The sequence below is a fragment of the Natrix helvetica genome, assembly GCF_964273705.1.
Source record: "Natrix helvetica genome assembly, chromosome: W".
NCBI lineage: Eukaryota > Metazoa > Chordata > Lepidosauria > Squamata > Natricidae > Natrix > Natrix helvetica.
Window position 1 is genome coordinate 49,237,784 of NC_138555.1, and position 16,618 is coordinate 49,254,401.

The 16,618-nt window shown below is 49.6% G+C and overlaps 1 protein-coding gene across 5 annotated transcripts in view; it reads left to right on the forward strand.

Moving 5' to 3' along the window:
* LOC309400333 (serine/threonine-protein kinase BRSK2-like) overlaps positions 1 to 16,618 on the forward strand; it is a gene marked incomplete at its 5' end in the record, with an annotated part of 234,862 nt that overhangs the window by 178,341 nt on the left and 39,903 nt on the right. For all 5 annotated transcript variants that reach the window (XM_081968749.1, XM_081968750.1, XM_081968753.1 and 2 more), the window contains 2 exons: positions 12,524 to 12,584; positions 14,890 to 15,313. In XM_081968749.1, coding sequence (XP_081824875.1) covers positions 12,524 to 12,584; positions 14,890 to 15,313 — 485 coding nt within the window. The remainder of the gene's footprint in view (positions 1 to 12,523; positions 12,585 to 14,889; positions 15,314 to 16,618) is intronic.

Sequence of the window (16,618 nt, forward strand, 5' to 3'; positions counted from 1 at the left end):
AGGTCAGGGATTATGCGAAGCTCTGGGGGCAGCTCATTCCAGAGGGAAGGCGCTCCCACAGAGAAGGCTCTCCCCCTAGGAATCACCAGCCGACACTGTCTGGCCGATGGCACCCTGAGGAGGCTAACTCTGTGGGATCGTACTGGAAGGTGGGAGGCTACTGGTGGCAGTAGGTGGTCTCGCAGGTACCCTGGGCCTAAGCCATGGAGCGCTTTAAAGGTCATAATTAATACCTTGAATCGCACCCGGAAAACAACCGGCAACCAGTGCAGGCCGCCTAAAAGGGGTGTAACATGGGAGCACCTAGGTACCCCCATGACAACCCACGCGGCCACATTCTGGACCAGCTGAAGCCTCCAGGTGCTCTTCAAGGGCAGCCCCATGTAGAGAGCGTTGCAGTAGTCCAGGCGAGAAAGGACGAGGGCATGAGTGACTGTGCACAGACCATCCCGATCCAGGAAGGGGCGCAACTGACGTACCAGGCGAACCTGGTAGAAGCCCCCCCTGGTCACGGCCGTCAGGTGTTCTTCTAAACTAAGCCGCGTATCCAGGAGGACGCCCAGATTGCGAGCCTTCTCTGAGGGGGCTAAAATTTCTCCCCCTATCGTCAAAGATGGAACAAGATGTACAAATCGGGATGACGGAAACCACAGCCACTCAGTCTTGGAGGGATTGAGCTTGAGCCTGTTCCTCCCCATCCAGATCCGCACAGCCTCCAGGCATCGGGACATCACGTCGAGGGCATCGTTTGGGTGGTTTGGGGTAGAGATGAAAAGTTCGGTATCATCAGCATATTGATGATACCGTACCCCAAAACCACGGATGATCTCGGCCAGCGGTTTCATGTATATGTTGAACAGGAGGGGTGAGAGAACCGACCCCTGGGGCACCCCACAAGTGACGCACCTGGGGGTCGATCTCTGCCCTCCAGTCAACACAAACTGCGACCGATCCGACAGGTAGGAGGAGAACCACCATAAAACGGTGCCCCCCACTCCCAACCCCCCGAGTCGTCGCAGTAGGATACCATGGTCGATGGTATCGAAAGCTGCCGAGAGGTCTAATAGGACCAGGACAGAGGAGCAGCCCCTGTCCCGGGCCCGCCAGAGATCATCGACCAATGCGACCAATGCCGTCTCCGTGCTGTACCCGGGCCTGAAACCCAACTGAAACGGATCCAGGTAGACAGCTTCATCCAGGTACTAGGGAAGCTGACGTGCTACCACACTCTCGACAACCTTTGCTACAAAGCGAAGGTTGGAGACCGGACGATAGTTGGCTAAAGAAGCTGGGTCCAGGGAAGGCTTCTTAAGGAGGGGCCTCACCACCGCCTCCTTCAAGGTGGTGGGAAAGAACCCCTCTCTCAATGAAGCGTTGGTAATTGCCTGGAGCCAGCCTCGTGTCACCTCCCGGGAAGCCGAAACTAACCAAGAGGGACACGGGTCCAGCACACAAGTGGCAGCACTGAGTCTCCCCATAATCCTGTCCATGCCTTCGGGGGTCACAGGGTCAAACCCATCCCAGATTGTCTCCTCAAGATTCATCCCTGTTGGCTTCCATGACAGCTATGGATCTAACTCAGTTAATTCAAGACCCCACCCATAATGGGGGACACACGCTCGACCTGATTTTTGTCTCTGGGCAGTGGATGAATGATCTAGATTTAGGGGATATTTCTATTCAACCCTTATCATGGTCTGATCATTTCCTCATCAGGCTTGACTTCCATACCGCTACCCCTCGCCGCAGGGAGGCGGAACCGACTAGATGGTTCCTTCCCAGGCACCTGATGGACCCCGAAGGGTTCCCGATGGAGCTTGGGACTTTTCCTGAATCCCTTGCACACAACTCGACCAAAGCCCTAGTGGAAGCCTGGGATAGGGCTGCCGCTGGGGCCTTGGATTGCGTTGTGCCTTTGCGGCCTCTGACCCGGTGTCGATCCCGGGTGGCTCCCTGGTTTACTGAGGAGCTCCGGGAGATGAAACGCCAGAAAAGACGCCTAGAGAGTGGCTGGAGGGCCAGCCGGTCCGAATCTGATCGAACACTAGTAAGAATTCATATTAAATCCTACTTAGTGGTGATAGAAGTGGCAAAACGGCAATATTTTTCTGCTCTTATCGCGTCCGCAGGTAACCGCCCAGCCACCCTGTTTAGGGTGACCCGCTCCATACTTAACCAAGGAATTGGGGAAGACCCCTTGCAGGGTAGGGCTGAAGAATTTGTTCAGTATCTGCAGGATAAAATCGCTCAGATCCGGACAGGCTTGGACTCTGACTGGGTAGATCCATAGCTGTCATAGAAGCCATGAACTCCCGAGCTGACTCGGATGTCTCGCCAATGGAAGGCAGATTTAAGTCCCCCAGGACCATGAGCCTGGGGAAATCAACCGCCAATCCAGTTAAGATATCTAACAGCTCCGGCAGGGCCGATGAAACGTAGCAGGGAGACAGGTACGTAACAAAAAGGCCCACCTGAGCTCCAAGGCCCCACTTCACAAAGAGGGACTCACACCCGCCTATCTGAGGCACAGTGACCTCCTGAGGTCTGAGACTTTCCCTAATAACCACCGCCACCCCCCCGCCCCTGCCCTCGGCTCTTGGCTGGTGAAACGCCCGGAAGCCTGGTGGGCATAGTTCGCTAAGGGGCACCCCCCCCTCATGGCCCAACCAGGTCTCCGTAATCCGCTCTACCCTCTTGTATGAGGTCGTAAATGAGGGGAGCCTTATGTACCACGGACCTGGTGTTAAGCGACACCAGCCGGAGACCAGGGTCCTGTAATCCCGAGCACCTCGGGGTACGAGAAGGGCGATGAGGGTCGGAACGCGCGATCGCTCTTAAACAGCAAACCCGCGTCCTCCGAACATCATTTGGCCCTTGGCCCCCACCATATCTGCCTCTCCCACAAACAGTAGAGATGGTGAACCCCCCAATGGAATGGCTTAATGTCTCCCCCGGAATCCCAACCCTTCCTAGCCCTCCCAACCCGCGCCCATTAGTTAGCTCTGGCCTGTGCCCTGGCAGACTCCCGCCCAAGCCTGTCTGAGCCATCCAAATCAACCCCCCCTCCCCCCCTTAAAATTTGGTTTAAAAGCCCCTGTAAAAAACCCTTAAGAAGTCTCTCCTTCGCATGCCACCTCTCAGGATCCCGAGATCCGTCATTAAGGAAGCGTCTTGATAGGTCAGAAGGCCATCCCCGGGAAAGGGGGAGTTCCCGGAGGGCATAAAGTTCTTTCGCAGTATAACGTAGAGGAGAGTGTGGCATCAACCAAACGGGATGACATCATGGGGAGATGGAACGAGGAGATGACATGTTCACAGGGGGGGGCAGCCGGCAGTGTTCAAAGGGATAGCAGGAAGCTATGTCCATCATAAAAATAGTCGGTGTTGGGGACAATATGTAAGGGTAATGGACAGCTGTCCAAAATCGCAGCAGATGCTAGCTTGCGAGGTGGTGAAGCGGCCAGTGATGGCGGCAACGAGGACAGCGGCGGCATCAGCGGTTGCTCCAACTCCGACTCCAACAGCTAAGCTCCGCCCACACCAGCCGCACTCACATCCACCCCCAAGAGTGGATGATCAGGCCCCCTCTTCTACTCTCAAAACGAGTGGGGCTACAATTTCACAATACTTGCCTGCATCTTTTCAGCCGGTATTGCTTCATGACTTATTTTGATTCCATTTGGGTTCTTGGATCGGTCGGTTGTCCACCAAGTACCCCTGCAGTGCCATCTGCCTCCTTCCGGTGAACTCCTCCGTGGTGCCTAAAGGTTGAGCATGGCGGCCCCGACTGGGCACCAGTTGGTCTGTGCCGTCCTCAGCAAAATATTGCTGTAAGTCCCGGCGGAGTCGCCATAAATGTTGCAGAAAATCACGAAACTCAGACCTCAGAATCAAAATAAGTTGCTTTATTTGCGCAACGGTTCAAAGCAAGATAGCCAAAGCAGACATCTAAACATCTGAACAACCTTCTTATGGAGAAGCGAGTACTTATATGTTCTTCAAATGCAGCAAAACACAGAAATGTAACATATTCGTGTTGATTGGTTCATAGCTCCTGTTACTATGCTAAATAAGCTAAATATCCTGCCCCCCTTTTGGTGATAGAGGTCACAGATATCTTGCAAAGAAGCGTCTACGTTTCCAGCAGCCATTTGTGGTTAGCTATGTGGTTAGCTCTACACTTGACTCGTATGTGTGAACTTTAGCTGAACTTGAGGCAGGTGTGAACTTGCGGTTAGACATTTAAAAGTCCTGTTCTTCTATATGTCTAAAAGCAAGGTATTATTCCTTCTTTCTGTCTTGCTTCATTTTAGGTCTTGTCTCATTTTATGTCATGTCTCACTTTATGTCCTGCCTCAACACAGTTGTTAAGTGAATCTGGTTTCCCCATTGACTTTGCTTGCCAGAAGGTTGCAAAGGGTGATCACATGACCCTGGGACACTGCAACCATCATAGATATGAGTCAGTTGCCAAGCAACTGGATTTTGATCACATGATCATGGGTATGCTGCAATGGTTGTAAGTGTCAAAAACAGTCATAAGTCCCTTTTTTCAGTGCTGTTGTAACATTGTAAGTTGAGGACTATCTGTAATTTGTTACTGCTTTCTTTCAATACTTTTTTGATTCCTTGTCTAGCCTAACGCACTGGCATATATTGATAGTCTCTTACTGTGCAGATTTTGATTGCTTTATAATGTCCCATCAAGTATTTTTTTATATTTAATAACCACATAGACTGATCTTCTCCAGGACAATCTGTCCCAACCAGTGGTGGGTTTCAAAAAATTTTGGAACCTACTCTGTGGGTGTGGCCTCCTTCATGGGAGTGGCTTGCCGGCCATGTGACTGGGTGGGAGTGGCTTGCCAGCCATGTGACCGGGTGGGAGTGGCTTGCCGGCCATGTGACCGAGTGCGGGTGGCCAAGACGATGTCACTGAATTCTTTGCCCCAATGGATGATCTACAAAAAGAAGATATAAAAAAGGAAATTTATTATTTTGTGCACTTACTACTTAAATAAGATTAAAATAAGTACACAAAACAATAAAAGAGCTACTTACTACTTACTACTTGTATTTCAAAGGGAATAAATACATATTTAATTTTACACATGTTAACAGCTGTTGGAATTGTGTTTGTACAACAGTGGAAAAAACAAAGATATGAAAATGAATAGATATTAGAATGTGCAGGAATGAATAAATTGACAATTAAAATCAAGAAGGCTTCAAATACTTTTTCACGTGGGATTTGTTTTATCAATTGCTAACTAACAGAAACATCAATTAGAAATCTAAAAGTATGAAAGAAAACACCAATTATGTAAGGAAAGGTCACTAAAATGTATAAGGAAATATTATTAGTACTTGATCATTATTAATGTGTAGATAACTGCGGGACATTACATACCCACAGACACAAACTATGACAGTGCCAGGAAAACACCAAAAAATAACAATTTCCCCCCAAAAGACTGCAGTTGAAACCAGTTTTTTCCCCTAACCCTAAGAACAGGAAAGACAAAGCCACTGGAATAAAAACCATCAAAGCATTGTGGGAAATTATAAAGGACAGTGCCAGGAAGCTCACAGAACCAGCAACCACCTCACAATTACCTAAACAACCAGGTATCACACAGAAACACACAAAATCTGGCAAAGCTGCCTCGCACCAACCTGGCCTGCCCATAGAAAAGCAGCCACCTTGAGACACATAAGCTATGTGTATGATTTTTGTATGATTTTCACGCACACAAGGTCTGACCTACTGCTACTGCGAGAGTCCCCCCTCTCGCAGGTATGGCCTCCTGCCCTTTCGAGGGCCCACCTTGAGGACGGGTTCATTAACCCAGAGAGGTGGAGGAAGCGCACATTGAGGGGTTTTTTAATTAATAGCTTTTTAAAAATTATAAGGGGTTCCAGGGATGGGGGGGGGGGGGGAACAGGTCAGGAGGGATGGGAGAGCCAGGCACCTAGGTGTGGTCGAAGGAGGAGGGAGCGGAGTGGGGGAGGAGAGGGAAGATAGCATTCCTGTGCAGGGCTTTTTGATACCAACGGTCGTGGGGAGGGGCAGGTGCGAGGACAGATCAAGAGCGCGTAGTCGGTTGGGAGACCGGGGTTTTTGGTCATACCCGGTCGTTTGTACCAACCCCTGCATACTAGGTGGTCAGGATCTACAGACCCAAGGCCTGAGACTGCTGTTATGCAACGCGAGGTCCGTTGTTAATAAGGCCCCCCTCATCCACGATCTAATTTTGGAGGGGGAGCCGGACCTCGCAGGAATAACCGAGACCTGGTTGGGCCACGAGGGAGGCTTACCCCTCGTGGAAATGTGCCCGCCAGGTTATCGAGCATTTCACCAGCCTCGGGCCCAGGGAAGGGGCGGAGGGGTAGCAGTGATTATCCGGGAAGACTTGGAGCCGAGAGAGTTCACTGTGCCACAGACATCCGGGTGTGAGTCCCTTGTCGTGAGATGGGGCCCAGGGAGGCAGTTGGGCCTGCTGATAGTATACCTGGCTCCTCGCTATACATCAGCGGCCCTGCCTGAACTCCTCGAGCTGATCTCATTGGTGGCGGTTGAAACCCCCAAACTCTTAGTGATGGGGGATTTTAATCTGCCGTCGATGGGAGAAGCGTCTGAGGGGGTTCGGGAGTTCATGGCTTCCATGACAGCCATGGACCTGACCCAATTAATTCAGGGCCCTACTCACGAGGGAGGCCACACGCTGGACCTTGTCTTTGTCTCTGGCCAGTGGACGAGTGATCTGGGAATAGGGGATCCAACTATTATTCCCCTGTCATGGTCAGATCACTCACTTCTCCGGCTTGACTTCCCCGGTGCTACCCCTCGCTGCGGGGAGGCGGAACCGGAAGGTATTAGATGGTTCCGCCCCAAGCACCTGATGGAACCAGATAGGTTCCAGACGGAGCTTGGGCCACCTCCTGTGGACCTGACCCGCCCCCGAGTGGAGGACCTGGTAGACGCATGGAATAGTGCGACTACCGGGGCCCTAGACCGGGTGGCGCCTTTGCGGCCTCTCCTGCGGCGACGAACCACCCTGGCCCCTTGGTTTACCGAGGAGCTAAGGGTGATGAAACGCCACAAGAGACGCCTAGAGAGTCGTTGGAGATCCTCCCGTTCCGAATTTGACCGAGCACAGGCACGAGCCTATTTGAGGACGTACCTTGTGGCATTAAGAGCGGCCAAACGTCAATATTGCGCTGCTCTTATTGCGTCCGCAGATAACCGCCCTGCCGCCCTGTTTCGGGTGACTCGCTCCCTCTTGTTTGAGAGACCGCGGGAAGCCCCTTTACAGGGCAGAGCAGAGGAGTTTGGGAAATATCTACAGGACAAAGTCGCTCAAATCCGGATGGGATGGGCCCCTTTCAGTGGTCCAGTTGAGACGCCCGTGGCGAGTCTTGAGGGACCGCTTTGGGAGGAGTTTGACTCGGTTGCCATCGAGGATTTGGACAGGTTGCGTGGACGTCTGCGACCCACCACATGTTTATTGGACCCGTGTCCCTCCTGGCTTGTACTGGCATCCTGGGAGGTTACGCGCGACTGGCTCCTGGGCCTAGTGAACGCTTCGTTGGGTGAGGGGTTTCTGCCGGCCGCCTTGAAAGAGGCGGTTGTGAGGCCCCTGCTCAAGAAGCCTTCCCTGGACCCAACAGATCTAGTCAATTATCGTCCAGTCTCCAACCTTCCTTTTTTAGCGAAGGTTGTAGAGAGTGTGGTGGCACAACAGTTTCCACGTCACCTGGAGGAGAATGATTATCTAGACCCGCGCCAGTCCGGCTTCCGACCCGGGCACAGCACGGAGACGGCCTTGGTTGCGTTGGTTGATGATCTCTGGAGGGCCAGAGATAGGGGTTGTTCCTCTATCCTGGTCCTATTAGATCTCTCGGCGGCGTTCGATACCATCGACCATGGTATCCTGTTGCACCGGCTAGAGGGGCTGGGAGTCAGGGGCACCGTTTTATGGTGGTTTGGCTCCTACCTCTCTGGCCGGACGCAACGTGTGTTGGCAGGGGAGCAGAGATCGACCCGGAGCCCCCTCACATGTGGGGTGCCACAGGGGTCGGTGCTCTCGCCTCTCCTGTTCAACACATACATGAAACCGCTGGGCGAGATCATCCGTGGTTTTGGGGTGGGATATCATCTGTATGCTGATGATACTCAGCTATACATTTCCACCCCAAACCACCCCAATGAGGCCGTTGAAATGATGTCCCGGTGTTTGGAGGCCATACGGGTCTGGATGGATGGCAACCGACTAAAACTCAACCCTTCCAAGACGGAGTGGCTGTGGCTTCCGGCCTCCCGGTTCAACCAGTGGCTTCCATCTCTGGCCATTGGGGGCGTGCAACTGGCCCCCATGGAACAGGTGCGCAATTTGGGCGTCCTCCTGGATGCCCGGCTGTCCATGGATGACCATGTAACAGCCGTGGCAAGGGGGGCGTTCCATCAGGTTTGCCTGATGCGCCAATTGCGCCCCTTATTGGACCGGGATGCCCTACGCACAGTCACCCATGCGCTAGTGACGTCTCGCCTGGACTACTGCAATGCTCTCTACATGGGGCTTCCCTTGAGATGCACTCGGAGACTGCAGTTGGTCCAGAACGCGGCCGCGCGGGTGATTATGGGGAGGACTAGATACTCCCCTGTAACACCTCTCCTGCGCGAGCTGCACTGGCTTCCTGTAGTCTACCGAGTGCGTTTCAAGGTTTTGATTATGATCTTTAAAGCGCTTCATGGCACAGGACCTAGTTACATGCAGGATCGCATCCTGCCCCATACATCCCTACGACCAATCCGCTCACAGAGAAGGACTCCTTCGGGTGCCGTCCGCTAAACAGTGTCGGGGGGCGACACCCAGGAGCAGAGCCTTCTCTGTGATGGGCCCAGCCCTGTGGAATGACCTCCCCCGTGACATCAGGATTATTTCCGATCTCCGCTCCTTCCGTGTACAGCTGAAGACCCACCTCTTTCAATTATCTGGCCTGGCTCAACCGTAAATTTTTTCCTTATTCCTCCTGACAGTCGTTTTAAATTTTTAAATTTTTAAATTGTGTTATTGTAAATGGGATATTTTAATGGTGATTTTTAATTGTCTAAATGTGATGTAATTTGTTACCTCCTCCGTGCATGTATGTCTTTGTATATGTGTATGTTTATGTGTCTGTACATATGTTTTATGTTTTTTATGCTCTACTGTACGCCGCCCCGAGTCCTGTCTGGAAAGGGAGCGGCTAATAAATTCAAATTTATTATTATTATTATTATACTATGCACCAACCTGTACACTTAAAAGCAACACATTGCATCACAAATAAAACATTTGCAAAAAGGAATAACATTTCTTGTAATAAACATTCTATAAACAATAAATAAATAAAAATTCCCTAAAAATAATTAAAAACCACCAAAGTCAGGGAACACCAAGGACCCCGCTGTTGTCTCCCCCCCCCCCCTCTTCCTCCTCTCAATATATCCCACTCTTTCTAGCACTGATGATGATAATAATACCTGGTTTGGGTAATGAAACATCTGCAAGAAAACAAGCAAGCTCAGAGAGCACCAAGGACCACCACACAGTCAAGACTGAGTGGCTGTGGCTTCCGTCATCCCGATTTGTACATCTTGTTCCATCTTTGACGATAGGGGGAGAAATTTTAGCCCCCTCAGAGAAGGCTCGCAATCTGGGAGTCCTCCTGGATACGCGGCTTAGTTTAGAAGAACACCTGACGGCCGTGACCAGGGGGGCATTTTACCAGGTGCGCCTGGTACGTCAGTTGCGCCCCTTCCTGGATCGGGATGCTCTGTGCACAGTCACTCATGCCCTCGTCCTTTCTCACCTGGACTACTGCAATGCTCTCTACATGGGGCTGCCCTTGAAGAGCACCCGGAGGCTGCAGCTGGTCCAGAATGCGGCCGCGCGGGTTGTCATGGGGGTACCTAGGTGCTCCCATGTCACACCCCTTTTAGGCGGCCTGCACTGGTTGCCGGTTGTTTTCCGGGTGCGATTCAAGGTATTAATTATGACCTTTAAAGCACTCCATGGCTTAGGCCCAGGGTACTTGCGAGACCACCTACTGCCACCAGTAGCCTCCCACCGTCCAGTACGATCCCACAGAGTTGGCCTCCTCAGGGTGCCGTTGGCCAGGCAGTGTCGACTGGTGACCCCCAGGGGGAGAGCCTTATCTGTGGGAGCACCTTCCCTCTGGAATGAGCTGCCCCCGGAGCTTCGCATAATCCCCGACCTCCGGTCCTTCCGACGCGCCCTAAAAAGTTGGCTTTTCCAGCAAGCCGGCCTGGCCTGTTAATTTTAACTTATTTTAAATGTATTGTTTTTTTTAAAATTCGGTTTGTTTTTTTGGATATGGATTTAATCTTTTTTAACTTTTGGGATGTGTGTTTTTTAATGTTGTACGCTGCCCTGAGTCCTTTTGGAGAAAGGTGGCATATAAATCCAAATAAACCAAACCAAACCAATACCTGGTTTGGGTAATGAAACATCTGCAAGAAAACAAGCAAGCTCAGAGAGCACCAAGGACCACCACACAGACATCGCCCTCCTCCTCCACCTCCTCCTCTCTGTATACCCCATTTTTTTCTAGCACTGATGATGACACCTGGTTGGGTAATGAGATGCCTGCAAGAAAACCACCAAGTTCAGAGAACACCAAAGGACCCCCACAGTCCTCTCCCTCCTTATCTTTTTCCTTTTTGTCCTTCAACTTCTCCTCCTCCGCCTTTCCCCACAACCCCATTCCCTTCTAGCACTGATGATGTTATGTAGTTTGGTAATGAAATGTCTGTAAGAAAACCACCAAGCTCAGAAAGCAGCAAGGATCCCACTATCCCCCACCTCCTCTTTCTCCTTCTCTTTCTCCTTTTTGTCCTATCTTTCTCCCCCCCCCCCCAACCCCACTCCCTTCTAGCAGTGATGATGTTACTTAGGTTAGGGTTACTGGGCAACGTGTGTGTGTGTGTGAGGCTGGAGTTACACCCCCCCCCCGCACCCTCCCTCCTGGGGGTCGAAGTGCCTCAAAGGGACAGGCAGGCTGCCACAGCTCCACTGAGAAGATATTTCTGAGAAGAAAAACTTCTCCGGTTGGGCTGAACCGGAGCTGGTGGAGCGCCAGCAACAGCCTGCCTGTCCCTTTCAGGAACTCCACTGAGAAGATATTTCTGAGAAGAGAAACTTCTCCGGTCGGGCTGCGGCCGTGTGATTGGAGCAATCACGTGGTTCACCTCACTGACTGTCTCCCTGGCGACGGGCCGGCGATTGCCGGTGCTCCACCAGGTCGGGCGCGACCAGTGAAGTTTCTCTTCTCAGAAATGTCTTCTCAGTAGAGTTCCTGAAAGGGACAGGCAGGCTGTTGCCAGCGCTCCACCAGCTCCGGTGCAGCCCAACCGGAGAAGTTTTTCTTCTCAGAAATGTCTTCTCAGTGGAGCTGTGGCAGCCTGCTTGTCCCTTTGAGGTGCTTCGACCCCCGGGAGGGAGGGTGCGGGGGGGGACATAACTCCAGCCTCACACACACACAGATACACGTTGCCCAGTAACCCTAACCTTCACGCTCTTATCCGCGCTCTCCTTGGCTCCTCACGACTGCAATAGATGTCCAGAATCAGCTTTTGGGGCTAGGGTTTCCGGCCCCCGCCGCTTCTGGACGTCTATTGCCATCGCGAGGAGCCGAGGAGAGCGCAGAGAAGAGCGCGAAGGTTCTTGGCGCTCCGGGAAGCCGCAAATTGGCTGGGATAGGTGCGGGGCTTGGTTTAGCCTCCCTGGACATCGCAGCAGCAGCCCCAAGTGCGCCAATCTCGCCATTTTTTTGCATCGGGGCATGCTGCAAGGGGGGGGGGGAGTGAAGACCTTTTCCAGCTGGCGCAAAGGACTTCCCCGGACTTGCTTTAATGAGCACGGGCCCAAACCTCCACCACCAACAATCCAGAAAAGGTCTTTACTCCCTCTCTCTTGCAGCACGCCCCGATGCAAAAAACGGCAAGGCCTTGCAAGGTCCCCGAACTTGGGCCGGCCGCGCCGCGTAAGCTCCTACCGCTGTCCCCACAAATATAAAAAGGCAACATTAAAAATATGGTTTTCTGCCTGGATGGTCTCCTGCAGTGAGCCGATAGACAGAAAGGGGGAGTAGTGAGTTCCCTCCCATATTTGGGCATACCAGTGGTTGTAACACAAATACATACCTACTTCCCTGGCTCAGCTGATAAGGAGGAGAGCCTGTGGCTTAGTGGCTAATACATGTGCCTAATATGTAATACAGCCCAGGTTCGAATCCCAGTAAGAGTATGGCTAGCTGATGAGAGCTAAATAGCTTGAAATAGATCTATACTAGTCTCCCTTTATTTATTTATCAGCACAAATACAACATATAGAAAACTTTTTGTAATGCTATTTTAGAGTGATGTTTCACATGGATCCCATCCTCTTCCGTGTTTCACCACTTTCTTCCCTTCCAAGATAACACTTTAATCATCATATGTGTTTTTTGCCCCCCACAGGTCTCGATCTGTAAGTGGTGCCTCCACTGGCTTATCTTCTAGTCCCCTCAGTAGCCCCAGGGTGAGTATATGGGCTAGGCAAAAAAATGGTATGTTGGCAAAAGGGATGGATGGATACAACAAACAACTGCGGCAGAAGATAACAAAGACAATGGTGGACAAATTAAATATTAGGCTTCAGGAGGGAGTGGAAGTTGGGAAAAATGATCCCTAGATTCAGCGGTCTTGACATCCCATCCTGCACTTAGTTCCAATTGCTGAAGTGCTGAGGACATTGTATTAGTTTTCTTGGCAGACGTGGTGTGTACTGTACAGTGCATGAACAATAGCCAGAAGATGCATCTGGAACAACTCACTTTCCACTCCATTTCCATGACTCCATTTCCATGCTAAGGAAAAGCCACACCTGTTGACTTGCATTGGAGGAAGAGCTTTTGAAAGCGCCTAGCATCTCCCTGTGGGAAAAGGGGAAGGTACAGAATAGGGAAGGAAAGGTGAGGTATATGTAGACCTTGGATGAGGAAAGTCAGAGATATATGTTTAAGCAGGGGGTAGGATTAAAGGGAAGGGCATTGCTCATGGATTTAGATTTATTTATTCATATGAGCTATCTATATATTGCTGATTTGCCAGTGGATAATATTATAATTAGTCTGGCTGGCAAAAGAACAGATTATAAGAGTCTTTCTGGTGTTGAACCACACCAGAGTGGGATCTTGGGAGTTATAGTTCCATATGCCTGGAAAGGATTAGTCTGGGGAAAGTAGACTCAAATCTGAGCAATCAAGGATGTCTCCTGGATGTAGTAAAAATGGTGGTGACTATAATGATGTGATCAAATTTCACCTAATTTTAAAAATGTGCATTAAACATAAAAGCAGGTAGAGCTTTGATTGTACGAGCTTGACTTTTTAAAACCATAGCCTGCAGACACTGTGAACATCCAGCTGGCCCCCAAATGCTTGTTTTTTACTTGTTAGTAATAGTTGCAGTGTTGGAAGATCCAGATGAAGACTATCATGTAAAGGAGAAGGGAATTCACTTTTTCTCCATATCACCATTGTTTCCTGCCCATAATTTATTAATTTGTCAAATTTGTAAGGATATCCAACTCCATAACAGCTCTGGTGGTGTACAATAATAAAAGGAATATTGGAATGATATAAGAAACAAGAACAATACATGTCTGGAAACAACAACAAAACTTTCCCAGAAAAGGCCCACCACACACCCAACCCCTGGCCTGGAAGAAGCAGCAGGTTTTTAAGGTTTGCTTAGATGAGATTGAGGTAGTGGCTTTATGGTTCTCTGAGAAGACTCTGTTCCCGAAGGCACTGCTTCCTGGGTCCTATCGGATAGCACTGTTTAAACAATGAGACCTGAAGCATTGGCAGAAATTACAGGAGGCAGATGGTCCTTTTTAACTAAAGGTTACAGTCAGATAGCAGAGTCAGCAGACAAATTAGGGTTGTTCATCATAGATCAGTCCACGTTTCCATGTACCAAGGAAATCAAATAGTGGAATGTTATAAGGGGAAATCATGAAGATTTATACCATCGAGTCAATCTGCTTCTCCCAGAAATACTTCTTGCTTAATGTTAATTAATGCTGTCACTCTTCTGTTCCACTGGAGTCTTATTACAAAATGTTCAGAATCTTTCCTCTTTCCACCCCCATGTCCTGCACTGTATTCTGAATCTCTGTTTGACTCTCCATGTGCCTATGTCTTTGCTGTTGTAGATTTAGAGGTGTTACAGATTATTTCTCTTTTGAGTCAGATACTTTCCAGACAGAGCTGGAATTTCTCTTCTTATTGACAGTTGCTCCTGAGATTGTTATACATCCTGAACCTCTTCATCTTCACCTGATCTTTTTCAGTCAGACAGATTTTTGATATTTCCTGATCCAGATCAGCCCTGTTTTTACTGGTGTACAAATGGCAGTATTCCTCCTGTTTAAACTGGGATAAGGATACCATTAGAATGGTGGATTTCTTCTATATATGAGGGGTCCTTGGTGCTCTCTGAGCTTGCTTGTTTTCTTGCAGACATTTCATTACCCAGCACTGATGATGTTACCTAGTTAGGGTAATGAAACATCTGCAAGAAAACAAGCAAGCTCAGAAGGCACCAAAGTTCCTTCATTTCAACCCTGAGCTACAAATATTCTCATTTATTAGTCTTCTATATATGTACGGATATCTGTACGGATATATATATATAAGCCACAGTAGGGGAAACTCATAATCTGGGCCACTTTGTGAAACTGGGAGTTGACTGTGAGATTGTCACCTGCCATTGCTCACTCCCATCTCACGGCTCTCCCCTCCTCCCCTTTCTCCCCTCCCATTTCTCCCCACACCCAGAGCCCCATCTTCAGCTTCTCTCTCCCATCACCTCCCCCTGCCCCTGTGAAGACTCAGACGCTTCCTGCCAAGGGCAGCCCAGTGAGGGAGGGGGCCCTCCAGAGTCAATGTTCCACCCCCTTCCCTCTGCCTCCCAACTCTCCACCCGTTCACCCACCCTCCTCTCCCCATTGCTTTTTCCCCTCGACTAAACCCCCACCCAAATCTGTGCTGCAGGTCACTCCCCACCCCTCCCCTCGGGGAAGCCCCCTCCCCACTCCACTGAGTACTCCTGTGCACACGCCTAAAGAGAGCCCCAGCAGCACTCCCGGCGGGACACCCCCGAGCAGTCCTGGTGTGGCCGGCGTGGCATGGAAAACTCGTTTGAACTCTATCAAGAACAGCTTCCTTGGTTCCCCACGCTTCCATCGTCGGAAACTGCAAGGTGAGTGTGTTATACTTTCCCTGATATGATGGGTGTGCGATGGATGTTTAATTATAGGACCACAACTTCTCAGCTTGCAAAAGACATGCCCAAATAGTGCATTCTATCTGGGGAAGTGCTGGAGGATAAAGATAAAGAGTTACATCAGAATTGAGTATGACTGTAGACCAGTGTTTCTTAACCTTGGGCATTTTAAGATGTGTGGGGCTGGCTGGGGAACTCTGGGAGTTGAATTCCACACATCTTAAAATGGGGTCATTCCATGTCAAGTGGTCTGATTTCAGAAAAGTGCCCAGCTCAACCATCACGGATTTCGATGAAATTTGATGTGAACATTCACACATGTCCCCAATTAACATTGGTAAAGTTTTATGTTTGCTGATGCAATACTTGCAGAGTCATTTGTTTGACCCCATACCGCAGCCTTCTACAGTATGACCCTGAGGGTTCAGCAAGTTTGAGACATAATATCTCCAGCAATATTTTGTTGAGAGAAACAAAACCTGGCCATCTTGTACAACTTGTTGTGCTCTATTAAACAAAATAATAAAAACATTATCATGAGCAATCTCCATCTAGATAAGTGGGAACAAAGTTGACTGAAAATGACTGTGGCTTGAAAAAAGGTTAAAGTTTGGCTTTTTATATCTCTGGAAGGAAAGGTATGCGAAATGTGAAACTTTGTGCGTAATAACTTAGCAACACAAGGTTTTCAAATATAAAATTTCATTCTCCTACTGCTTTCCAATAGTTCACAAATTGAGCATAAAGTTGACTGTTTTTGTAAAAATGCCAAAAATAGGGTATCTTCAGCCCAATTTTACAAAAAAAGACCTTCTGGAAACTCTGTTAAATCATTCTCATTAGAAACAGCATGTTTCAAGCCCCCTAAAAAAGTAGGGTTGGTTTTTCATCGTTGACTTATAAAGCCCTAAAAATAGGGACAAAGTTGAGGACATTGTATGGCAACGCCACATGCATTCTATTATTGTTTCATTTTGTTTGTTTTATATAGACATCATTACTACTATTATATTGCATTGGTCCATGGTGACATTGTCACTACCAGTTCAGGCACTTGACCCAGCAACCCCATCGCCATAGGGGGCACGCCCGATATCCATGCAATACAAGCCACAGGTGAGTTTCTTGGTTCAGGATCCCAAGCCTGTAGTTTGGTTTCTTCCTCGAGGTTCCAAAGCCTTGTGTGGGTATCTGTCTGGTTCCCAAGCCGATGATTGGGCAGCTTATCCTAGGTTCCCAAGCCTAAAGTGGGTATCTTATATGGTTCCCAAGGCGAAGTCC